The sequence below is a fragment of the Heliangelus exortis genome, chromosome 12, assembly GCF_036169615.1.
Source record: "Heliangelus exortis chromosome 12, bHelExo1.hap1, whole genome shotgun sequence".
In the NCBI taxonomy this organism is placed as follows: Eukaryota; Metazoa; Chordata; class Aves; order Apodiformes; family Trochilidae; genus Heliangelus; species Heliangelus exortis.
In genome coordinates, this window is record NC_092433.1 from 1,389,016 (window position 1) to 1,415,249 (window position 26,234).

The window sequence follows — 26,234 nt, forward strand, 5'->3', positions numbered from 1 at the left end:
TCATACAAGAATCTGCAAATTGTGAGTTAAATCAGAAGGGGACTTCACAGCTCTTAGGGCTTGTCAGAATGATAGCAGTGTTACAGGAGAGGCACCTGAGAGCATTTATATCCCAGCTATCTGTTGCACTTGTTTATTTCCAGCAGATTTAGTCCTTCCAAAAGAGAGAGAAAATTAATAACAAGTCTATATAGGAAATAAATGATACTTGATATGCAGTGTAAAGGGTATTATAGCTATTGACTTAGATGCAGTTTTAAATAAGTTGATTAGATTTGTCTCCCTTTATTTTCAAAACTAGCTTTGCCAATTGCTGGACAGACTGATTCAAACCAAATGCATCTTCCCTCCATTTTTGTAGAAAAGAGATTTTTCTGCTTGGATTTTTAACATAGGAGCCTCTTGAATTTTTGTTGGTTTTTTTTCAGTTGCTTTCATGGGTTCAGCAGTTGTACTGAATGAAATATGTCAATACATCATCATGTCTATGCTACCAAGTACATAGTAGGTCAGAAAATGAAGCTAGATTTGGAGGACCTTTTAAAATCCATTTATTACAAGAATTCTGGAAATTTATGCCTCCATTCTTCTATTTTCTAGTGACGGCCAAAAAATGAGCAAAAGGAAGAAGAACTATCCTGATCCAATGAATATTGTAAATAGTTATGGAGCTGATGCACTAAGGTAGGATTTTTAAAATTAATTTTATGTGTTAGCTTTCTGTTCACAGCAGACATGTACTTGGAGGGCTGCTTATGGGCTTTTGAGGATTTTAGAAACTTCTAGACCACTGTGGCAGCCAAATATCTGTGAGTGGATGACTCAAAAGGACTGGCAGTAGACTGAATGCCTGGACTTTCCATGCCCCCATCTTACCTTCCCCAGGGCTGGTAGCAGCCAAAGCTGACTGGAGGCCCTTTGTCAGAAAATGGGTGTCCAGTTTGCACAGAATGCTTCCACTTCAGTGGCACTGCTCAGAGCTAATCCTCTGAGCTGACACAGTGAAAATTTGAGTAAAATCTTTGAGAATAATAAAATTAGTTCACTCTTCAGTCATTGTGCTGGGTGGGGATTACAGTGTAATGCACAGAAGTGTTTGTTTGCTGCTTATACCATACATTTTCTAAAGGAAGTGTTTATTTTTTGTTGTAAAAGTAGATAATATGTACTAATAGCAGTGAAACTGGAGAAGCTGCAGTGAAGCAGCCTATGTATATATAAATAGTCCTGGTGAAACAGAAGTTAAACACAGATCAAGTGTTTCATTAAAATTATACCAACGTATAAATGTAATTATGCAGTTCCTAATTGGTTGTTCAGCTAGATGAACTTGCTGTGTGGATGAAGTGGTAGCTTAAGGTAAGGGTACAAGGAAGACATTTTAATAACTGCATGAGTACACTACTTACCCTTATCTCCAGAGCCCTGTAATTCTTGCTATACACAAGAAAACCTTATTACCATCACACACATTGAATTGTATGTTACAGTGATACAGGATAATGATTGGGCTGAATAAAAGCTTAAGGTTTTTGTTTATTTTATTTAATTTTTTATTTTGTTTTGTTTATTTTTAGGCTTTTTGTTTATTTGGGAAAGGTTCTGTATAATTGCTTGTCCTTTGCTTGTTATTTTGCTTGTTCTACATAATTTCTTAAAAATATAGATGTGAAGTTCCTTATTCTTTCATGCTTTAGCATTTAAATGTTTACAGTGGAGAATTGGGTGGATTTCATAAATTTAATCAATATTGTTCCCTAAAAATAATCCAGGTGCATTAGAATAATGTTAGAATAACAGTGGATTGGTAGCTGAAACAATATGAGTGAAAAGGGCTGAAGTCACTCAGATTTTTAAATTGCAGGTGATGTTTCAGTTGGAAAAAATGTGCCTTTTTTGTAGAACAAAACTAAAATCTCAAGTACCAGAAGTTACACTTTCATTATTTGTCATTTTTATGTTTCTTAGAAGCTAATTCATTTTTCTGCCTCTACTCATTGCTTAATCTCACATTTGTTTATAAGCACACCCACAGAGAGAGTAAAAAGCATTGTAGAGGAGGTCCATTTATGGCAGGAGCTCTGTGATTCAGTTGTCTCTGCTTACTCACTGAAGCTCTTGATGTGTTCTGTTTATAGAAAATCTACAACTCATTTTTTTCTCCTTTGCACTGTTTCCCTTTAGAATTTCTTTAGCTTTTCCAGAACATATAGGTGTTTTTTTTTTAATGACAGCTTTGAAGTATTCTCAGCAGTAGCTTGATAAATACACCAGCACAAAATGTAAATGTAACTTGTTTAAATGAATGTGGGATTGAATGGAAAGGGCAAAGAGAAGAAATATCAGCACAGTTAATTTTAACAATCCAACTTCAGACTAGCTGAAATTTGAATCCTGTGTGTTAGCTGTAAGAATTGTTCAAAGCAATTATTTCAGTACTCCTAAGATGTATGATTTGGGTTGGATAAGTGTAAAACTTGAACTATGTCCAAAAGAGAATTTACTGGTTGTAGCATTTCCAAGTGCTCTGCTTTCCTGTGTCCTGAGCTGAGCTTTGCTGTTAGAAGTGATGTGTTGCATCTCTCAATCTGCTCTTAAAAATGCAGCAGGAATACCAGTGCCACAGAAGAGTGTTTTAGGGAGGTTAAAAGGATGTTACTTTGATCCTCCTACATTGTTAGAAAACTTAATAATGCTGGTTTGATTAGAGGAAAGTTTTAGCTTTGACTAGAGGAAAGTTTTAGCTTTGATTAGAGGAAAGTTTTAGCTTTTAAGTATTGTGTTCTTGTTTTGCAGGTTATACCTGATCAATTCTCCTGTGGTGAGAGCAGAAAATCTGAGATTTAAGGAGGAAGGAGTAAGGGACATCTTGAAGGATGTCTTCCTGCCCTGGTACAACGCGTATCGCTTCCTTGTTCAGAATGTTCAGATCCTGCAACACAAGGTACAGATCTCCTGAGCATGGGAGAGCCCAGGGGAGGGGGCTTTGTGCATTTCCCTCTATTAGAGTGAAACAGTACCACAAAGCAAGTTAGATTGGAAGAGATCTCGGGAGGTCATCTGAGCTTTTACACCCTTGTTTGGTGCAAGGCTGACTTCAAAATTAAATCAGGTGCTGAGTGCTTGCTGTTAATTTCTGTGTTATTTGCAGTTTTGTAGAGCTGATCACCCTGCTTATTTCTCTTCCTGACCAAACATTATTAAAGCAGGAGTGGAAGGTAGGGGGCTGTCAAGATATAACAACTGTCATTTCTCAAATTAGGGTGTTCTCAATTCCTTTTACTTGGGATAAATGCTATTGCATTCATGCTGTAGCAATCAGAGAACGAGATAGAATTTCTTTCTGGAGAGGGTGCTCAGCCATTGGAATGGGCTGCCCAGGGAAGGGGTGGATTCTCCATCCCTGGAGATATTTCAAAAGAGCCTGGATGTGGCACTCAGTGCCATGGGCTGGGAACCACGGGGGGAGTGGAGCAAGGGTTGGACTTGATGAGCTCTGAGGTCCCTTCCAACCCAGCCCATTCTATAATTCTATAGGGACCACCAGTTTGTGGGGTTTATGCACACTAAGCAATTACCTGCTGCTTCTTGCCTTACTGAGAACCCCAGTTAAAGCCAGGAACTGCTTGTGCTTGAGGGAACCCTTCTGGAATGTCCACACTAAGCCCTGCTGGTTTTCTAGTAGCTGTCTTCCCAGTGTTTGTGTCACAGCTTCGAGGCAGCAGGAGTCACAGGCACTGCCTTGGCTGCTGCCACTGCTTTTTCTTTGCTGTGGAGTCAGGCGTGGCTGCACCACAGGCAGGATGCTGTCAGAGGATGGCATCTGGGCTGCAAACTCCCTTGCACTGAGAGCATTGCTTAATAGCATCAGATTTAACACAAATAGAACTGCAAATGAGTAATGAAAAGAAAGTTATTTTCAGTAGTGTCTGCTGTGACAATTTCTCAAGCTAACTCATTTACTGTGACTTTAATTATGAATATGCATAAAAATGTTTAAATTGGGAATACTTGGTACTGAATACATTACCCACAGCAAGAAGATTGCCTTCTGTAACATGACAGTTAATTCTTTAGATATAAATTTAAATGCAACAGGGAAAAAAAGAGGATGAAATTAAATGGAAAGGAAGGTAAATGATCTGCAAGTGCTTTAGACTTGTAGATTACATTTGAAGTCTATTAAAAAACTCTGGATGAGCGACACGAGTTTCCACACTTTCATAATGAGAGCAAGAATAAATCTTTTCTTACAGAAATTTTTCATTTAAATTGAAAATTTTATGTGTACATTCTATAGCTTCTGTTCAACCTGATTTCAGTCTTTCAGCTGAGTGAGAGGTTACCACTTCATGCACACTTCTGTGGAAGAGTGGGAACTAAGCAAAAAAGTCTGGACCTTACAGGATACATGACACTGCAGTAGCAGCTCAGCCACTTGAAGAGCTGCCATTTGTAGCAATAAAGGCTGCTGACTTTAAGAAATAGTAAACAGCTGACATAAATAAATGGTTTTATCTTTTCAATAACCCCTTTTGGGGAGGAAGTCTGGTAACTTCAGAACCTAATATTTAATGAATCTTTTCTCAGGATCTCTAGACATCTTTCATTAGACAAACTTATCCATTTGCCCCCCAAATTATTTCAGTTTTTCCTGTTTGAACTTTGAATTATCTGCCATGTGCTTTGAAGCTTTTTGCTGTAATCCCACTGAGTCCTTCAAGATCAGCCAGGGTGTGGGGATGGAAGACCCCAGTGGAAAATCCAAGTGCTTAAGCATAGTTTTGGTAATTCAGCAGACATTATTTGTCTTCCTAAATAGATAGTGAAATCATTCTTAGGCACCATATTAGGCAAAAAATGTGCTGCTGGAGGTGGTAGTGCTTAAATTAGATTTCATATGCAGGCTTAAACAACTGTTTCATTGAATTCTGCTTCTTGCAAGAGAGAAACTGCAATCACAGTGTCCTGGATTAAGTCTAATAATAATTTTATGCTTACTGTAATTATCACAGTAACTGTAGTTGCTTAAGTGATTGCTGACCTCACACTGGGACTACTGCACTTCTGGGTGTGCAGGTGCATTTCTTTCCTAAGAGTTTTCTCCTTTGCACTGAGTAAGTGGATGCATAATTACTGGGTTGAATAATCAAACAGATTTCTTGCCTGGACTCTTAAGGGAAGGGGAAGTCCACAGACTCTTAAAGCCAGATGTTGAATGCTGTTTATAAGTCTGAAAAAAAAAAATAATAAAAAAGCCCCCTGTTCAGAAGAAGATTGTGCATATGGAGAAGAGCCAGACTGCATGCGCTGACAAGTGCACCTACTGGTGGTCTTGCTGTACAGAATCAGCAGAGTGATATGACATTTTTGTGAGGGGTGCAAACGTGGGGATTCTAGAAAGCAACAAAATGCACTGATTGCACGTTGGGTGACTGGAAATTCCTCCTGTTATTTTCAGTGGGGGTTGCTACCCTCTTCTGTGGTTTTAATCTGGTTAAATTGTCACATGCCCTTAAAAATAATTGCATTGTTTATATGCCCTTTCTCCCAACAGAATTCATCTTCATAGTACATTTCTTGTAAATGCTTCAGATCCTCCTAGATGAAAGAGCTATGTAAATCCAAGAGTCCTTCCCTGTGTCTGGAAGCTCTGACTTGTGTTGCCAACAGGGAAAGAACAGCTGCATACTGCTGTGTGCTGTACTACTTCTTGTCTGTTTTAACAGCTCCAAACACCTGACCTCCTTTGGAGCTGAAGGTACAGGGTGGTGGAATCAAGAGCAGTGGGACTCAGGTTTCCCTGAGCTATTTCTCTTACATGCATATTTTGGGAATTTAATGTTCTCTGGTAGGAAACAAGTGCAAACAGTGAAGGTGACAAAGTATTAGTGGCTGCTGAGTGGACTGATGATGCAGAGGTTTCACTGGATCCCCTTATGACTTACACAATGTGGTTTTTTGTTTTTATGTTAATGACAGGATGAGGGAAGAGAATTCCTTTACAATGAGAACACAGTTAAGGAGAGCAATAACATCATGGATAAATGGATTCTTTCTTTCACCCAGTCACTCATTCAGTTCTTCAAAGCTGAAATGGCAGGTATGCACCTTTGCTTGGTTGTATGTATGGATGTTCAATTTTTTATTAGAGGACTTGTCTGTTCCTCCAGAGATTTCCAGATTCCACATAAAATTCTGCATTTCAGATAAAAGGAAGGAAATCTTGAACCAGCTCCCATAATACATGGGAATGCTGCTTTCCTGGGTGTTAATACAGATCTCACTATGCTTGATGGAGATTTCAGAAATAGATGGGGCTGCTTTTTTTTTTTTTGTCATAGCTAATCCTATCAGCTCAGTGATGTAGGTTGTTGCTGTAACAACATCTTCTGCAGTGCTTGGAGCAATTAATAATATTGCAATAGCAACACAGCACTGAAAATGGAGCCAAATAGAATTTGGGAAAGCTGTAAAAAAGAGAGGTAAAGTGGGCAGTGCTCTTTTCAGCTAAAAAAAAAAAAATAATTTTTAGAGGTACATGAGCATGAGGAGTAAATTTTCCCCTGCACAGTTCTGTGGAGAGGGTTTCTTTGTAATAATTCTGAGAGTGTGTACAGCAGGACAGAACAGCACTAGGATATTGCATGGCTGTAAAAAGATGCTCTCCTGGTTTTCCTTAATACATGTTGGGTTTTTTCATCAACGCTCTTGTTGTATTAAGAGAATATTAATTGTAAAGAGAAGGTGCTGCAAGAGTCCCCTAGAGCAGTTAATCTTGACCAGTAAGCATAAAGACTTGCAATGAAGCCAGAATGGGATTTTAAAGGTTTTGGTGCCTCAGAGGGTGCTGGAAACCTGGATATCAGAAAGAAGGTGGCTTTTGCAATTGTATACTCTGTTTATGAATAAACAAACACCACCCCACCCCATGCCCACGATCTTAAGTTGCACTCTGAAAAAGTTTTAGAACTTTAGAAAGCTTTTTTTTTACTCTTCAGATGTACTTGGGGTTGGGGAAGGAAAGTATTAGTGGTGTAGTAGATAATGAGGGAATGGCTGGATGCCAGATCTGAGCTGGAGGACACAGTCATCTCTTAGAGTTCCCCTCTCAGACCTGCCTGCTCACTGGCACCAACACCACCAAGATGCATTTTTTTTTGCTGCAGCAGATAAAGCAGCTCACTTTGGTAGTAACTAAATTCACCTGAGGTCATCTAAGAACATTTAATTAAAAAAAGAAAGAATCCTCAAGCTACCAAACTAGGAATAGCCTAAAAGCTGTCGGGAGTTGGTGAAAATGTGGCTTCTTCCCAGAACTTTTGTCTTAGAAATTTGGTGGTGGTGTGTGTTGAGTTTCATGTGTTGCCAAGTGGAGGTATGCAGAGCTATGCAAGTTTAGGTGCTGCATCTGAAGAAGGAAAATATTTTGAGGGACAGTGGAAAGTTAATTTGTGAACATGTACCTGGGATCTCTGATCACTGCACAGTTGAAACAGAAATAGTGTTTGTTAAGAAGATGATCATGGAGGCAGAAACTTGAATTCTCTGCTCTGTATTTCTAAGAGGAAGATGAAGCTACTGAAAAGGGATGTGTCAGCTGACATCTTTATAGAGCAAGAAGATGCTTCAAAGCAAGGGAAAAAGCTGTTGGAAATGACAATTTAAAACTGTAGTGTTGTTATTAAGTGTTAGTGACTTGTGCTAGATGAAGATAACATGATGTGCTCATTGAGCAAGTGACACATCTGGCTTGGAAGTGATTAAGAAGCATGATTTTTCAATTTATTTTTCTACATAGACTGATTCAGTCAGACAGATAATGAGATGCACTAAGTTTGTGTACTGTGATGTGACACTCTCATGCTGGTCCCTTGAAAAAAAAGTAGTTTGGGGTTTTCAAAAAAGACTTCCTATTCCATATGATTTGTTGTAGGAAAGACATCAGGAAGAGGCAAGGGAAGGTTATCATAGCAACTGATAACTTCAAATGATGGGTAAAGGAGAGAAATACATTACACAAGCTTCATTGTAGAAGCCAAGATTTTGAAAATAACAATGATGAAAAAATAAATGCAGAAAAGATATAGGTAGGGCATGATAGGAGAAAAATTAAATTCTTGGGTTCCCCAGTTAATGCCATACAACTCTTGGTACCTGCAACATGCATAAAAAAATGTTGTCTCTGCCATGTCAAAACCATAGGTGAGGCATGGATGCTGAGGGCATATTTGGGCACTGCCTGTTGAAGAAGTGGCCCAGTCTGCTCTGAAATGGGCTCTTCCTGCACCTGGGGTGTGCCTGTCAGTAAGAACAGATGATTGGGAAACTCAAGATGGCCAAAAGGCACCACAAACCTGAGAAGTGTTGCAGTTCAGCTTAGCATCTGCCATTTGTTAAATCTTGTAGTGGAGCTAAATTTCCCACCAGTTGCCTGCCTCTTGAAAAATGTTTCCATGAGGTAAAACTTATGTTAATTCTGCCCCAGTTTCTCCTTGCAGCTTGAATAGCCAGCAGTATTTCAGCTGGAATGGAGTCCCTGTCAGTGCAGTACTGAGCTCACTTGAATAGGCTTTGGTGGGGAAGGGGAGTGTGCCTGTGCTCACTCCAAATTCAGGATGCCTTGGAGAGCCTGGAAAACTTTGGAAAGGTCTCATCCTGACGTGGATGGGAGCTTTTGACTTCCTACAACATACACAATTGGAGAGAGGGAGACAACATGAAACAGAAAGCAGTGTCATGTCCATTACTGATGGAAAATTACCTGCACTGAGCCAATCCATGTCTGTGTTTGTAAGAAGGTTTTTGCTGTTGTGTTTTACCCCTTGTTTAATGTGTGCCCAGAACTGGAGCTGCATTTGGGCTCTCCTCAGACCCAAATGGGTTATTAGCTGCTCAGTAGTAGTATAGTTTCTCCACTAAATCATCATCTTTTATGATGGAAACTTTGGGGATTTGGGCCCTTTGGTGAATAAGGCAAGTAGTAAGAGTTGGAAAGGTGTTATGGGAAGCAATAGGGTAAACAGTCATTTGTGTTTTAAGGGAAGATTAAAATTCTTTATTTAAAACCAGTAAATCTTGTTATGCTTTTTTTTTTTTCTTTTAAATTAATGCAAGGTATTATTTTACAAGGAAACTTTTTTCATTATGACTGCAATCTGTGTGTGCCTGGGGATGTGCACATTTCCTTTTTCCTTGAGTCATGAAAAACTAAGATTTCACCATTTGGTTTATGACCTGGGCTTCCAGTTTTTGAGGGGAGAACATGTGCTTCCATGCTAACTTGAATCTCTTGTTAAAGATATATTATCCCTGAAAGATGGGGCTGGGGTTGAGCTCTTTGGCTTGGTTTCAACCAGTCTCCTAACTAGAGATAACATGCAGCTAGAGGAGAGCTGGGAATTCTTCAGGAATACAAGTTCTCACATAAATAATGCTTTCCCTGCCATGGCATGAATCTTCTGAGCATTTCCCTTTCAGCTTTAAATACCAGTACTCTGCCTTTATAAGGACTTCTATTTTAGAAAATGGAGTGGAAAGCATGGTGGAGCTTTTAGAGTGAAGATCCATTTTATTCAGTAGCTGCTTGATTAATGAAACTGATTCAGAATAGAGATCAAAAAGCTCTCTGCTTTTAGACAACTTATATAGAGGCTTTTCCTTAGAAAACCAAGTCCTGTTTAAGGTCCATCATCACCCCCTCACCCCCTCCAATTCTGTCATGAGCACCTGAAATGTTTTGCTGGTTGCATGGTGATGCCTGTGATGACCTTTTCATACTGGCAGTCCTTCATGCTTTCACAGAACTTGAAAATACAGGGATGTTTATTTTTTTACCCCTTCAGGCTTGCTGTTACTTTGAGAATCTTTTAGCCTACTGTGTTACATAAAAAAATAATTAAGATTGCAATTAATTCAGGTAGAATTGACTAAAATAGGTGGTTTTTTTTTAAATCTGGCAAACAAAAAATAGAAAATGTTGGCATTAATTAATGCAATTTTACTCTGCTTCTACAATAATTCGTTAGAGTTCTAGGGACTTGGCTGTATTTACAGCATGTGCAAATCTAGGATTTGCCAAATCCCTTGAGATTAATAGTCCCTTATCCACTATCCTCTTTCTGAGTCAGATAAAAGCATAAGGCTCCCATAATGCATGGTGCTGTAGGATTAGGGAAGCAGTTTGGTGCTAGATGTGTTTGAAGCATGAGAATTGATGACGTTTTTTAAAATACAGTTTTAAATTTTAATTTTAAAATACAGTTTTAATATAATAGCATGGCTAATGACTTTTTGGGCCTTCCTAACATACACGCTTCTGCTCAAGTGTTATGTTTAACACCAGAGCTACAAATGATAACGTGCTTTCTTGAGAGGAGCTTGAGAAAGAGGACAAATCTTAACTCCAGTAAACATTTTCCTTTCTAGCTTACAGGCTGTACACTGTGGTGCCTCGATTAGTGAAGTTTGTTGATATCCTGACCAACTGGTATGTTAGAATGAATCGCAGGAGGCTCAAGGTGGGTGCCTGCTTCTCTGATCCTGCACTCTAAACAGACTCGTGGTGGGTTGTGGTAACTGCATGCATGGCTGCTTTGTGGTGGCAGACAAAATCTGTGTGCAGCATTTGAAATTACATCAGTTTGTGCCTTGTAGTGGCCATCAGGTGTTAACTTTTTATTCCTTCTCTTTATTTTATGAGGAAAACCCAGCAAGCAAAATGCCCTGTAATTCTGCTTCACTTGCTGGGTGAGGCTGAGCAAGCTGAATAAAGTTTGGAAAAACAGTTTATTGCTTTACCATAGGAAATTTTTAAGATTTTATTGAAGTGTAGCTACTGTTTCTTAAATGACACTTGTTTTCTTGCTAAATTCTTCAAATAGGGTGAAAATGGAACTGAAGACTGCATTATGGCCTTGGAAACCTTATTTAGGGTTTTGTTCTCCATGTGCAGACTTATGGTAAGGGAATTTCATCCCACTTGTGGTATTTTTAATATAGGTAATTAAAAGCATGTGTCTCTGTGTCTGGGGACACAGAAACTGAACACAGGGAGAAAAAAGCCATACTGCTGCTGATAAGTGTGGCACAGTTTTTTTCCACCTCCCCCTTTATTTGCCTGTCTGCCCCATGCAACTGTAAAGAAGGGAAATTTCACCTGCCTTTAGAAGACTCTGATTTCTTATCTGATGCCCAAAAGTAACATGAATAAATACCAGGAAGGAGGTGAATAAGTAGTAGCAATTTCATTGTTTGTTTCAGTCTGTTTTGAACATGAACAATTCTGCACTGAAGATGCTGTTTAAGCATTATTTTCACTGAACTCTCTTTATGCAATTTATAAGCATTACTGATTCATAATGTACAAAACATTAAAGATGATGACTGAATGCAACATTACAGGCACCATACACTCCATTTATCACTGAGCTGATGTACCAGAATCTGAAGACACTTATTGATCCAGCCTCAGTTCAGGAAAAGAACACTGAAAGCATCCACTACCTCATGCTTCCCCAAACGAGGTAACAGAAAGCTGTTACATGGCAAAATGGGGTTTTGGGTTGGTTGGGTTTTAGTTGGTTGGTTTTGGGTTTTGGTTTGTTTATTTTCTTTTCACAGAATATGCTCCTTCACTTATTTGTGTTTAAAATGGTTTTGCATAACAAGCAAAAAAGCTGCTTTGATAATAAGAATATTCCTTTGCCTCAGGAAGAATTTTTGTGTGATAGTTAATGTATGCTTTCATATAAGCAAAAAAAAAAAAGCTAGAGTTTTGATTGAGCTCTGATGAATGCTGCTCTCCTGGCTGTAGAGGAACATTTCATTAGGACAAACTTTACACTCCACTCTTAATGTTGCTAGATGGGAATTCTCCCTCCATTTTTAGGCACTACACTTGTGCTGTAGGCACTGTAGACAGGAGTTAGAAAAGTGTTAGAAGGGATCTATTTTTTCATCTCAGCATGGGTTTTTTTTTTCTGGCATGCAGTATCCTTTATACTCTTCAAAATGTGTTTGCTAGAAGCTGTGATGCCTACCTGTGAAAGGCCCAGAAGGATTATAAAACTTACTTGTAGGCCCTACATGTGGAGGAATATGTGCATCCCCCATCTCTGGGGTTTCTTGGTGAACACTGGTTTTGTGTGGACCACATACAGAGCAAGCAAAGAGTTGTTCTGGCTTCAGATCAAGAATTTAGACTTAATGTCCAGAGTTTGCTGCTTCCTTGTAAGAGGATAGAAGAAAGAGCTTTCCAGGCAGATCATTTCTTTGGATGCTGATGAGCAAGGATTTCTTTTAAGTTTCAGTGTGCCTCAAAAACATTTGGATCCGTGGTGGTTGTACTGGACACAGGCTTCTAGTTAGCTATCCAGAGCATCAGAACATGTGAAGCTGTTGTTTGGGTGGTTTTTGTCCAGCCAGAGGAGACACAAGTACTGCAGCAGTCAGTTGCTCATTTGTGAGAGGGTTAATTAGTGCCTGCACTGCAGGCATCTGAACAGGAGATGCAAACTCCTGTTGCATTGCAGCTCAGTCTGAAAACCCCCAAGGACAAAGGAGGTGACCTTGATGCTTTGCATGTTGGTGCTTTACATGCCAGTTTAAAACTTTAAACCTTCTAGTACTGTTGTTCCTTTCATGGATATGGGCAGCATCTCCTTTGGGGAGGGTGTATGTTCTTATCACAGCTTTAGTAATGAGGGTTATTGCAGTGAGGAGTTTGGGACTGACATAATGATGGTGCTGATTTTCTGTTCCCTGGGAAAATGCTTTAAAGAATATGTAATCAAGGAGTGCAGAACTTGTCAGTGAGCTATCAGAAATGGCTTTGGGCTCCTACAGGATGGAGAAATGGAAGGACAGCAAGGTACTTGAAGGAGCTCAGTTCAGGCATGGACATTTAAAAGTGACCTTATTCTTGCTAGTTCTAACTGACTTGCTGCCTCATGCCATCAGATGATGGGTTTGAGTGGCTTGTGGGGCTTTCTTCTTTCTCATGTCATTTATTTGGATTTTTTTTTTTAATTTTTGAATTTTTTTTATTTGGATTTTTGTTTGTGTAATTTACTGGATTGCCTGTGCATCAATTGATACCTTGAGTTGCTAAGCACATCACAGCATTTTTCTTTGAATATTTTTCTGATGACTGTGTAAGGACAATATTGGCAGTTAATAAAGAGACTTCTAAAATGCAGTTACAGAAAATACTGCTTTATCTATATGATGGGTGTGAATAGATAAAACTAAGGGACTTGGCCACTTTCACAGCTGAACTTTATTCTGTACCTGCTACAAACCACAGGGGGGTTTTACTTGGTTGCTTAGTGTCTGAACACACTATACTAAATGAACCTTTCTGGGAGCAAAATCTCCTCTGTCACAATTTACCTGTTTCCAGGTTCTTGGAGTACCATCCTGGAGCTGGATTTTGGAAGAATTACAGCTTCAGAGTAGATAATGGCAGCTTACTCAAAGCCCCAGCACAGAACATGGGGATATTTCTGTTTTAAGTTTTCCTTTACCAGTAGTTTTTGGGTTTTTTGGGGCAGACAAGCCTTACCAAGTGCATGGTTTTCATTCCAATACTTTCCCTACTAATATTACAGCAAAGACCTTCATTAATTTTATTCACAACTGTCATTGGAACCATGAAACTTGTGTGGTTTCAAAGGAGCTACTCAATTTATGCAGCAACTCAAGAAATCAAGAAAGCCAGATTTCTGAATTTTTGGCTGCCAGCACACTTGAAACAAGCTGTGAATGTCAGCATAATCAAAGGCAAAAAAAACCCCAACCCACCAATCCTGCTTTGACACAAAATGGAAGGGTATTAAAATGGTGAGGCCAGGAGGGACTGTCTAAAACATCCTGCTGAAATATTATAAATTGAGATTCAATGATGATGGTTGCATTCTGGGTATTTCATTGTCATCCTAAATATCCTATTTATATCTCCTTGCATGTTTTATGGCATTATTGATGTAAATCTTAGTTTTATTGAATATTAATAGAATAGGTGGTATGACCGAGTCCATCATCTCCATCTTGTGAGAGCTGCTAACAAAAGATTATTTTAAAATAGATTTTTGTTTGGTTTTGGTTTTTTACAAATGATTTCCTCATCTTCTGCACAAAAGAGAAGAAAAAACCTGTTTGTTCATTTTTCAAATTGTCCCAAACAGGGCATAATTGAGGCTCTAGTAGGAATTCTCAGAGAAGGGAGTAAAATGTTTTCAATTTGCTCAGATATAATGAAAATGAAGCAATATAATAATTTTTTTCTTTTTAATCCAGGGAGGATCTCATCGACAAAAAAATAGAAAATGCCGTTTCTTGTTTGCAGTCTGTTATTGAGCTTGGACGAGTAATCAGAGACAGAAAAACTATTCCAGTCAAGGTTAGAACTCTTTAACACCTCTTATCAATACCTTGGAAATGTGCAATAGCTTTAACTTTGGGATAAGCCTGGGAACATTGAGTAATTTAAGTTTGAAATTGCAAACAGAATTCAACAATAAAATACTTCAAATGATACATAATAATCTGAAGTCCATTTTTAGCTGGGAGGACAAAACTATCTGTTCTTCTGTTTGTTTTTTGTTCTCCCCAGTATCCTTTAAAAGAAGTAGTTGTTATTCATCAGGATCCAGAGGCTCTGGAAAACGTCAGGTCTTTAGAGAAGTACATACTTGAGGTAAGAACATCATGAACAAGATGCTTAACTGGGGTAGGGATTTTATTTACCTGAATAAATGAAAGTTAAGCCTTCCATGGTGACAATATTAATAACTCACTAGGGGAAACTAATCTGAAAGAGAATTGTAATGAGAGGGGATATCAGTTGGCACTGTGTAAAGAAACAAAGGTAAATGGGGAATGTTCTTAAGGCTGTCAAAATTGACCAATGGTTAAGTAGTAATTCTAAATGTTCTTGATTAGTAAAAGGAAAAAACATTTCATGATTGAATATAAGACAGTGTGCAACTACATCTTGTCATAGAGATGGGCTGAAAACTCTGTGGTCCCCTTCAGTTGGAGGACATTAAAACCAGTTTGGCAGCAGATGGGTTGTTGGAGAGAGAATTCCATGTAAGGGAAAATGAGGGACTGGTCAAGTTTTTGCAGGATACTGTTTAAGATGTAAAATGGCAAATAAAAAAGATATTAGTGCATATGATTTCTTACACTCATGTGCTCCTGCATGCCACTGCTGTACCCTCTTAATGTGTGTCCATTAAAGAAACACTACTTGTTCTGCTTCTCAGTCTTTGTTTGGATAAAAGCCCCATCATTGTAAAGTAACTCTGCTTGGATTTTTGAGGGTAACTTCCTGAAAGTGGCTGCACTTTCTGCTTTTAGTCAGTCATGTACTGAAGGCACAAAAGCCTATTGCTTTTTGATTGCTGAAAAGGCTGCAGAGTGTGCTTTTTTAGTCTATGTTCAATTAAATTTCACCACAAATAGACTTTATGCACATCTTCTTTCACTTCTGTGGTGTACAAGAGAAATCAAACAGTAAGAGGGAATAATGAGGAGTGTTTCAGGCACAGTGATGAGCTGTGATGAGCCATGGTGTTCTGATTCAAAACGAAAAGAGAAGAAAGCTACCAGGTCAGTAATGCCTGTGAAGGTGTTAGGGCCTTCAAAACATCTTGCAGAGCAGTGGTTTTCACCACTTAAACCAGTTGTGATCATGCATTTGATGTCATGAGCTATGCTGTGGGGAATTTCTCAGTGTTAGAAGCCTTGGGGTTTTATAATTACGTTCTGAACAGGGAGTTAGAGGGTATAATCTGTCCCTTACAGGACTGGAGGCCTTTTAGAACCACTCTGGAAGGCAGTGAAGGAAGGAGGACTGGTTATCAATACTGTTCTTTCTGAGCAGCCTTCATTTCCTCTTGCTGCAGTAGTCTCTGATAGGGATGTTCAGTTTTCACCCAGATGTTTCATTGTGTTGCCTGGGGAGTTATTGATGACTTCATTTTTTGAAAGTGTGTATAATTTGGGGAGGAAAGAATTGCATAGCAACTGAACAGCAGCTCTTTGCTAAGACAGCAGAATTCTAAAGGAACTGATTTGGTGTTGGTACTGGGCAGAATGCATGCCTTAGACTTGACTATAAATTGGAGATTGCTTTATGACAGTCATTTCTGTGTATTAATCTGTGTTTATGTTCACTTGAATCTTTTCCTGATGCAGTCTTGTATTTGTCTGTGGCTTATAACTCAGTGAGGCAGTATCCCTGCCAGCTTTGCTCTCAACTGAGAACTAAAGGAGTGGTCTTACTAAACAAAATCACCTAGGTAGTTGTTCAAATGATCTTCTCCATTCAAGACCTCCTGATACAAAGGGTTTCTGGGGAGGAGAAATTAGCCTCATTGCAAAGACCCCATTAAAGAAGTTAAGTACAATGTAATATAAAACCTAACAACTCCCTGGAATAGTGACTCACTTTGGAAATGCAAGAAATTTAATGTAGAAGTCTTCATGCAGTTGCTGGATGTCTCTGAACTACAAGCTCTGCCTTCTTGTGTTCTACCCTCTCAAGTCCAGTACCAGTAGTTTGAAACTATCTTGGTTTAAATAAGTGAAGAAAAAACCCAGCAATGTAGTTGTGCATCTGCACAGCTTATGGAAGACTTGACTCCCCTCCTGTGATACCTGCCCTTAGAACTGAGGGGTGCACTCTGCATGATCTGCTTAGGTCTGTCCTCTGCCTGTATTTTAAGTGCTTGTGGCACATATCCTAAAATCAGATTACTGTTAGACTTAAGTCTTCAGTTTCTCTGTATCCAAGGGCAGTAACCAGGGGGAAGTGTAGGGACTCTCCACAGCTTGGCACGATTCCTTTCCTTCAGCTCCATCCACAGAACTGAAGCTTTGAATCTGACACTGCAGAGGAACTTTGTCTCATTTCTGTCTTCAGGAAGTTCTTACTGTGTTGTAACACTTTGGGGGCTCTGTACATCTTGGAGCTGATAGAATATAGGACAGGGGGTTTCAACAGTCTGTCTTTAGTTTGGATTTCTGTTCAGTGGCTTCTGGATTGTTAAATAAAATGTATTTCTACTAAAAACTGACCTTTGACCTTCCTGTCATCTTTCATTTGTCAGAATCTGTCCCTTTTCAGATGGGTTTATGTAGGTCCATGACAGAGTCAGTTCTGATGGTTGGATGTGATGCATAAGGTTACAATGCTTTACATTTAATGGATTTTTTTTCCTTCCAAGCCAGTGAAAGGGGTCTTCAAACATAAGTGAAATAAGTTCTTTTTCTATTATAACAGAAAAAGTAGAGTGTCTTAAGTATCTTTTCATTTGTCCAGAAATGGCATGGCCTTTCTAACACATCTGTCCTTGCTAGGCTGAGGATTTTCAGGAAGGTATCCACAGGGGGCTCTGTCCCAGTAGATCCAGTCAGATGCTTAAGTTGTGGTGGAACATCCTTAGTTCAAGTTGTCATTGGCAAGATCAGGTGCTGTGCCTTGACAAAGAGAACAAAAATCTGCATCTGCCCAAGCAAGAGCAACTCCCTTGTCTTGGGGTGGGCAAAGAGTCAGTCAAAGAATTCAAGAGCTGACTGAAGCAGCAGAGAAGCTCTGAAATTAATTATATATTACTCCAGCAATATCATCTTCCCCCAAGCATAGATACCCCTCTGAGGAAGGCTGCTAAAAATGCTGCTGGGGCAATTGAAGAGCACTGACTTAGGGAGTTATGGCTCAACACACAAAACTTACAGATTAGTGATGTCTGCTGCTTGCTTTTAGGTACCATGGGACTTAAATTCTTGTATTGTAAAGCATTGTGCATTAAAAGAATTCTAAGGAAAAAATCTGAATTGATTTGCAGGTGGAATTGTAAGACTTTTCTGTCTTGTTAACATATTAATTATTTCTCTTAGACTTGGCAGTTGCACTGTTTCACTGCAGAATTATTGTTCTTGGTAATTTCAGTACCCAGGTCTTTTCACTAGCTGAAATCTGTGAAATTTGTTAGTGTCTATCACATTATCTTGAGCTGAAAACCAGATTTGTGGATTTCGCAGAATCCAATTTTAAGGAAGATGAGTTTGCTTCCTCAAATTACTTCCAAAAAGATAGCTGACAGAATTTCCTGATAAAGTAACAAAGCAACATAACAACTTGATAAATTCTTACAGAACTGATCATACAAAAAATGTTTTAATTCATATTCATTTGCTAATGTGAATAAAATTAACCTTTTATGGGAGTTAGATTAGTTACAATAAACTCAAATACCTTTACGGGAGCACAAATTCAAAATACTGTCTATCATCCTATTTTTTTTTAATCTTAAAATTCAACAAGATGATGCTGAAGCTTATTGTGTGTGTTTTATTGCATTTCATAGCAATCAATCTAGTTGTGTGCTGGGGTGGTTCAGAGCTAAAGGGGTCAACATATCCAAGCAGGCTGGGTAGTAATCCAGGAGCTGTATTTCCAGCTTTGTTCATCAGTCACCTACATATTCAGAGTTATAGCAAAAAAAAATGTTTCTGTAGTAAATTTGCAGGTGCCAGAGGTAATCTGTGAGAAAAATTACACCACTCTTGATTTCATGCAGTTGCTGACAAAAGAATTTGAGAAATATACTTGTCAATTATTTGAAAATTTAATTCCTGGCTTTCTCAGAAGTATCTGTATGCTGTGATCTGCAGTCTTAACTCTACCATCAGAACATAGAAAATAACTGAAATAAATGGATTGTAATATTAGAACTGTCCAGAATATAGACTTGCAGCTGTCATGCAAAAATGGCCAGGCTCACAAAATGAAGTCAGTCCAGCAGAACACAGTTGCATTTTACTCATTAGGAGTTGGGGCTTTTTACTAGCCCAGTTCAGGACCTGGCTTTCTAACTACTCCCACTGAAAGGCTTTCTCATAATAAATTTTACTCTATGGGAGTAGATCCTATAGGAATCTTGTTTGCATCCAGCTTTTGCAGGTCCTTCAGCTCCCACTCCTGTGTATTGCAATAATAAGACAGAAAATTGACTTCAGCAATTTCAAGGGCCACCAAAATTCCCTAACACAGATGGTGTTACAGTAATGCAGTAGATTGAATGGGCTGGAACAACTTGACCCTTGACAACTTCACCTCAGGTGAACTGGGGTGATGTGTGCTCCTTGGGTATTTTATTTCTTACAGGATTATGGAATCTGTGTTTATTTTCCATTTTAGAATGCTTGCTTAGAGAGCCCCAGCCAGCAGTGACAATTGTTTCTCTGGTGTCAGAATTCAGCTCAGTTGGGTTACTGGTTGATCTGACCCTCGCTGGCACTTGGTATCAACTAAAGACCCTTGTACATAGGCTGCCTGAATGTGCAGATGTTCAGCTGCAGTGGGAAGGACTCTTTGCCTCTCTTTGTGTCTATGGGATTTGAAAGTGGTGTCAAGGAGCTGATTTTGATTTATTGAGAGGCTGAGATTAAGAACTGTTCTAAGCCAAAACTCTACACTGAGGCAGATAAAAACAAACCTAAGATACTATAGGCTTGCTTTTTTGAAGAATCAATCTGTTTTATTATTAATAATGTATACACAAGAGTGGTTTTCTAATCTAATTAGTATAGAAAACTTGACCTGGTTGAGTTGGCTTCTATGTAATTTATCTAATTAAGCCCAAAGTCATCTTTAAATTTGTGCTGATTTTTTGATTATTATTTCTTTTTGACTATGAGGTTGTCATTTACCACTCGTGGGCTCATTTCCAACAGCACCCCATTAAAACTGGATTTCTGCAGTAGGTACTTTTCATTACATTTCCTGAAGGATGTCTTAACTAAATTTAGATGCAGTTGTATTCTTGGCTCCTTATGTCAGAGTAGGACTTCCCAGGGAATCAGACTGCAGCTCAGAGGTTGGATCTAAGCATTACTTCTCAGTCTAAATGTTTGGCTGCTTGCTAGGCCTGTCATGCTGACACTACCATTTACTTCTGCTTCCTAAATGACTTGGTGTAGCCTGACTGCCAAGTGCACCTGGTGCTTCTGCAGCATCTTGTTGTAAATTTTAACAGCTTTCCAGTGGAGTTAGAAACACAAAATGCTTCAAGCATTGGGCAGTCTGACAGACAAAAACTGCCAAATTACAGTCAAGTGTGCTCCAGATGGGTGCAGGTTTGTACCTGTAGAAGAGTTACATGTTGGCAATTAAAACTCTCCAAGGTTTGTCCCTAGTGTGCTACAGCAAGAGTAAAGAGACTGAGTAAAACTGGAAATAGAAATATCAAGTCCTGCCTTCTGTGTGTTTCTTACTCAGCTTTACAGAGCAGGGAAAAAAAAAACTCTCTTGAAGGCCACAAAATAAGGTTGAGAAACAGTGCTCTCATTTACAGGGGGTAAACAAAAATGTTATTTCTTTTTTTTTTTAACAATATGCATTATTAATACATTTTTCATTGGACAGAATTAAATGTGGAGCAGAGAGGTTGCATTTTCAGATTTGGCATTGTATGGTGGTCAGGTCGTGTAGTGAAGGGTTTGGGTGTTTTTAATGTTGGTTTTTATGTGTTCATGTGATGAGGAAAATGTTTATAATTAACAATGTAATTAGACTCATGGCTCATCTGGCACCTTGTGTTAGAGTCTGGAGAAAGCACCAGCATCTGGCTACTTCCTGCAGCAGATTCCTGACTGTCAGCCATCAGCTACTTGAATAAAGATATTCAAAGGCATGTGCCTGCAGATTAACTTGAACTTCTTTTCAAGTCCCAAGTTTTAGAAGCTTAATTCCTATTTAGAAGCTTAATTCCTATTTGGACTTGCTGAGACAAAATGAGGCATATATACAGTCCAATCCAGAAACCTGTCAATTGTAGTTTTCTGGCTAAATGCAAACCAAAAAGAGCATTTCAGCAAAGTTTTTCTTTCTAGGTCTTGTCACACCATGTTGTAATGGCATCACAAACAAAGGCAGCAGTTTTATGTTTTCAGACAGTTGTAGCAGTGAAGCAAAAAAGGCTTTTGATAGGGATCTGATTTGAGCTGAGAGCTGATTGGTGTCTCAGTAACAGAGAATGTCCACCTGAAGGCTGAAGAGGAGGGCAGGATCCCTGCTGTAGGGCAGCTGGGTGCTGCTTGGGTTTATTTGCTCTTGAAGTGTTGACAAATTGCTGACTTCATAGATACAACCCTGGAAACAACTCCTAGCAGGAGATTTAAAACTTCCCTAGTGCTGTGGCCCCTGGTGTTGTTGCCTTTCTTCAGATGTCAGAGGTGTCTGGGCTTTAGCTTCATTTCTTTCTCTTTGTTTTTTTTCATAGGAGCTTAATGTCCGGCAAGTGACATTATCCACAAATAAAGATAAATACGGGGTCCGTCTGAGAGCAGAACCAGATCACATGGTGCTGGGGAAGCGCCTGAAAGGGGAATTTAAGGTTGTCATGGCTGCAATCAAAGAGCTGAAGAGTGAGCAGCTGGAGAAATTCCAGGAGACAGGTACGGAGTGGTACAAAGCACTGGAGGAGGGCAATGTTGACCGAAAAAAAAAAAAAAAAGATCATCCAAACCCGTTTGTCTCGTCAGAAAAAAATCAAATAATTGCTCTTGGTCTGTGTAGATTAATCAAATATTTGCAGGACAGATGCAAAAGTGTTCCTGTGTTCTGAAGTGACTGCATTTGAGTGAGTCCTGCTGCCTGCAGAGGTGCTTTATGAAAAATCTGAATGTGGGGTAGTTCAGCATTTCTTACTAGTGCTGTTTTAATTGCATTGCAAATCTACTGCATTTCGTGTGTTTGTCTGATACTTGTTTAAAGCTTTTGGACTTGGGGACATTTTTCTTTCCTTCTGATGGTAAGAGATGCTCTCCATCTGTCAATCCTGCAGGCAGCATTGTTGTAGAAGGACATGAACTTCATGGGGAAGATCTTCGCCTCATGTATACCTTTGATCAGGTTGCAGGAGGGTCTGCCCAGTTTGAAGCTCATTCTGATGCCCAGGTATTCTATTGGATGTTTATTTAATTAATTAAGGGAAGAATTCATCTAGGAATAGCATGAAAATGGTGAGGTGAAAGCTGGGGTGGCTTTTTTTGTTCAGGTAATTCAAACAAAAATCCCAGGAGCTAATTTTTGGACTTTTGTAGATGTTAAAGGTACTCACTTCAGTGTGGTGTTTAAGTGAGGAGATCTATAAAAATGTGTCTTGAGTTTCTGAGAGAGTTAATAGTAACATCTTTCAAGTTTGTCACCTGTTCATCTGTTGTCTGTGTGTTGCCTCAGGTTTTAGTTCTGCTGGATGTTACCCCAGACCAGTCCATGGTGGATGAAGGGGTGGCCCGGGAGGTGATTAATCGCATCCAGAAGCTTCGCAAGAAGGTCAGGAGGGAGCCATCATTTGGAAGAAGATACTTAATTTACTTTTAAGAAGTCTTTGGGCTATATGCAGCAGGAACTGACCTTTTTGATTACACATGAAGTGAAACTATGTATTGTTTACTCCTAATACCCAGTTTTCTGATTGGACATAAATGATTGCAAATCATTGTTTTCCCATTGAATTTCCCCATGACCAGGTAGCTCGAGTTGAGCAGTGAGCTTGCTGTGGTCCTCAGCCAACAAAATGACTGAACCCCCTCTTGCTCTCCATCTTCAGCCACATAGCAGTGGCTCAGGCCCAGCTAAGCAGCTTGTGGTGATTATGTTCTGTTCTACCTCAGTTCTGGGGGGTTATGTCTGCTGGGCTGCAGAGCTGAGACACTGAGCCTTGGGCTGCTAAAAGAAACAAACTTGTGCCTTAGCAAATTGCAGGAGGCATTGCTGGCACTGATTTGTGTGTCTGAGTTGTTCTCATCACACAAATGGTGCTGTCTGACCTTTATCTTAAAGCACTCAGAACCAATGTAACTTGTCTCTGCAATACTGATTCAGAAAGCACTGCACCATGTCCATGCTGTGCCAGGGAAGCCTGGTCACTGTGGAGCTAATGACAGCTCTAAAATCCATTAATCTGAAGAGAACATTCAGTAATATTTAACTTGGTACAAAGAATTCCAAGCCTTTCAAAACCTGCACATTCAAAAAAACCCCACAAAACAAAAGTGTCTCACATCCTCTCGTGCACACAGACACTGTACACAGGGACCATGTTGTTTGATGATAGGGCTAGGGGGTTCCTGCTTGACAGACCTGGTGGCAATGCACTGGAGTTTGAATCTTTTTCAAACACCTTGAAGAAGTCTTTCAAGAGCTCTAAATAAAATGTAGAGAAAATTTTCATGGGACACGTTTTTGGGAAGAGAGATCTCTACAGTTAGGACTGTCTGAATTTTCAGTATAAGTATACATGAATTATAACCAATCTGTACCCAGATAGTTCTTAAATATATAGATATTATAATATATATACATATAAAAAACACTATATATATAAATGTAAACACTATATATATCTAAACCCACTATATATATATAAAACGCTCTGTATGTGTATATATATATGTATATATATATTATATATATATAATTACATATTTATATTTATAAATATATATACACACACACAGACACACAAACTATAGAGATTCATATATGTATAAAATAAAAATCTGTATTTTATCTGTATAAAATAAAACCAGGAAGGAATATGGCTATTAAAACAATGAAAATAAAACTCATATACTTAAAAATGATAAATTTACTGCTGCAGTGACACAAAGTCAAATTTTTTCCACTTAAATGAATATCAAAATACTAAATCTTGCCTAATAATTACCCAGATGCTAACATGCATTTGTTCTGTCATTCTTTCATTCAGAATGTTGTTACAGAAGTGAACATGTAATAAAACACTAACAGACTCTGGATTCACAGTAACTGTTGTTGAGATGGCATGAGGGCAAAGCGTTGTTTTTAGCAGATTTTAGAAATAATTTTTTCTAGTGCTGCAATTTTTTTCCCCATGAATCCATTTTCTTACTTGAAGCAGAATTTGGCTATAATCCAGCATAAATAAGAACACCATTCAGATTAATTGCTCTTTTTCTGAACTATATTTTAGAATGCAAGTAGCTTGAAAACTTAAAAGCCTGGTCACCACCTTCCAAAAAAAACCCTGAATTTCTTTAGAGACATTTTGAGGCATTGAGACTGCTCAGTATTAAGAAAATGTCACTGACTGAGCAATTGTTGAATAAAGAGCTGAAGGTTTAATTTCAGGCTAACATGTAAATGCTAGTAAAATTCTTGGCCATCAAGAAGAGTTTGCTAATAAATTTATAGCAGGCTTTCAGCTCACTAAAGGGTGATAAGTTGATAAAGCAAGCTGAAAGTAAGACATTTAGAGTAAGGTGCACTTTTTGGTTTGTATTTGATGAAGAAAAAACATGTTTCAAGCATCTTTTAGTGCCTGTCTTACAAAAGAACTGGTTTATTCCAAATTTTTTTCTGTGGAAAGTTGTAACAAATATCAGGTAAATATCTAAGATAGTTTGTAGGAAAAAATATCTTTTTAGTTTGCATATGTGAAGGTCATCTTGCTGTCACTAACACCATATTTGGTGTATCCTACAGAGAAATCTGGTTCCTACAGATGAGATCACAGTGTACTACAGATCACATCCAGAGGGTGACTACCTGGATACTGTTATTAAGGAACACATGGATTTCATTTTTGCAACAATCAAGGCTGCCCTGAAGCCTTACCCAGTGCCTACCTCTCAAGAAGTTCTCATCCAGGAAACAACCCAAGTGAGAGAGAAAAAGCATTGCTTGTGTAGTTCATTTTGTTACCTGCTTTTTTAACAAAATCCTTCATTTATGGAAAAGTTGTACATCAGTATTTATTTGTGGCATGGTGTGAATATTGTCTCATATTTATAAATGGCCATGTTAGTCTTTTTAGTTTAAAAAAACCAGTGTATTTGTAATATTTTTGGAAGTGAAGCTGCTTGGGTACCAGAATAAGTATTGTAGGTAGTTGTTTGTGTGAGCTTAATACACAGAGTTACTTGGACTTTAATGGGTGCATTGTTTAGTCAGCAAAAATACTGTTGCTCTGATTTTTTAAAAATGTATTTATTTAATTGTATTAGATATGTTCAAGGCTAAGTTTTTCTTTTTGGCTTATGACTAACTTCAGTTATTAATATTTGAGGATGCTTGCTTTTTCTCCCCTGTGTTGCTGAAGTTCAGTCTTTTGTAACAATGCATTTTTGCAGATTTCTTATTCTTTGAGCAGCAGATTCCAACTATCTACTCTTTCTTTTGTTTTCCCTGACTGTTCCTTTTGACTTGTTTTAAGAACACTTTTCCCCTGGCTTTATCTTATTATGTTCAAAAGGCATTTGTAGGAAGATTCTTCAATCTAAATGTTGTGCTTGACCAGAAAGAAAAAAAATTATGGTCAGAAAATTAGTTTGATTTACAGAACTGCTTGAGTTTCTGGATATATGAAAAGAAAGGGCATATCTTATCCATAGCACTACCAGTGTGTGTAAAAGAAATGGTTTATACTTATTAATTATATTTCTAAAGTTGTACAGATTTGAAACAAAGCACTGGTTTGCCTTTTTCAAAACTAGGCAGTTAATTTAGTGACAAACTGGGAAACTGGTACTAAGTACTTATTTGATTGGGATGCTGCTGATGTTAAGTCACCATCAAAACTGAATTGGAATGCAAAAGCAGCTGGGAAAAAATGCCCAGTGCTGGGAAAGCTTTGCCTGCCTGCCTCTGGGATTGCCTGGTACATCAGCTTTAGTGTTGGTCACTGCAACTTTCATGCCTGTGCAATTGCCTCCCCCAGTATTATTTCTCTGTTTTCTAAATTTTAATTTAGCAGATGCTAGTGAAGAAAAACATTGTGGAAAGCTGAAAGATGAGTTTATTGGGTTAGTTTTAGATAATGTTGTCCACATGAAGGTGAAATCTTGCCCTGACAGAAGGTGCTGGTTATTATGGATATAAAGGATAGCTGTTGTCTGGATGTCAGCAAAAACCAGGCATCCATTCAGGTTTCATAATTATGAGCTTGTATGTAAACCAGAGATAGGAGGTCTGTGGCTGTGCATTTGCACAAATGTCAGATTTCAGGCTGTGAAAAAAGCTGAGATGAGGCTGTATAGGACAGAGGGTTCTGTGTGGCTGTCAGAGGGAACTGGTGGCTGGGATGATAGAGCTGCAGTCACCTCAGAATGGACACAAAGCTGAGTGCTGCCTGTCAGCTGCACCTCTTGGGCACAAACAAACCATTGGCAGGGAACTA

At 38.7% G+C, this 26,234-nt stretch overlaps 1 protein-coding gene across 1 annotated transcript in view; it reads left to right on the forward strand.

The window, feature by feature from the left end:
* The window catches only part of IARS1 (isoleucyl-tRNA synthetase 1), a 97,625-nt gene that overhangs the window by 57,275 nt on the left and 14,116 nt on the right, over positions 1–26,234 (forward strand). Inside the window, exons 19-30 of the mRNA XM_071755392.1 lie at positions 601–684; positions 2,797–2,944; positions 5,983–6,103; positions 10,429–10,520; positions 10,884–10,961; positions 11,404–11,525; positions 14,299–14,401; positions 14,615–14,698; positions 21,294–21,468; positions 21,858–21,970; positions 22,253–22,348; positions 24,542–24,718. Of these exons, the coding sequence (XP_071611493.1) occupies positions 601–684; positions 2,797–2,944; positions 5,983–6,103; positions 10,429–10,520; positions 10,884–10,961; positions 11,404–11,525; positions 14,299–14,401; positions 14,615–14,698; positions 21,294–21,468; positions 21,858–21,970; positions 22,253–22,348; positions 24,542–24,718 (1,393 nt within the window). The remainder of the gene's footprint in view (positions 1–600; positions 685–2,796; positions 2,945–5,982; positions 6,104–10,428; positions 10,521–10,883; positions 10,962–11,403; positions 11,526–14,298; positions 14,402–14,614; positions 14,699–21,293; positions 21,469–21,857; positions 21,971–22,252; positions 22,349–24,541; positions 24,719–26,234) is intronic.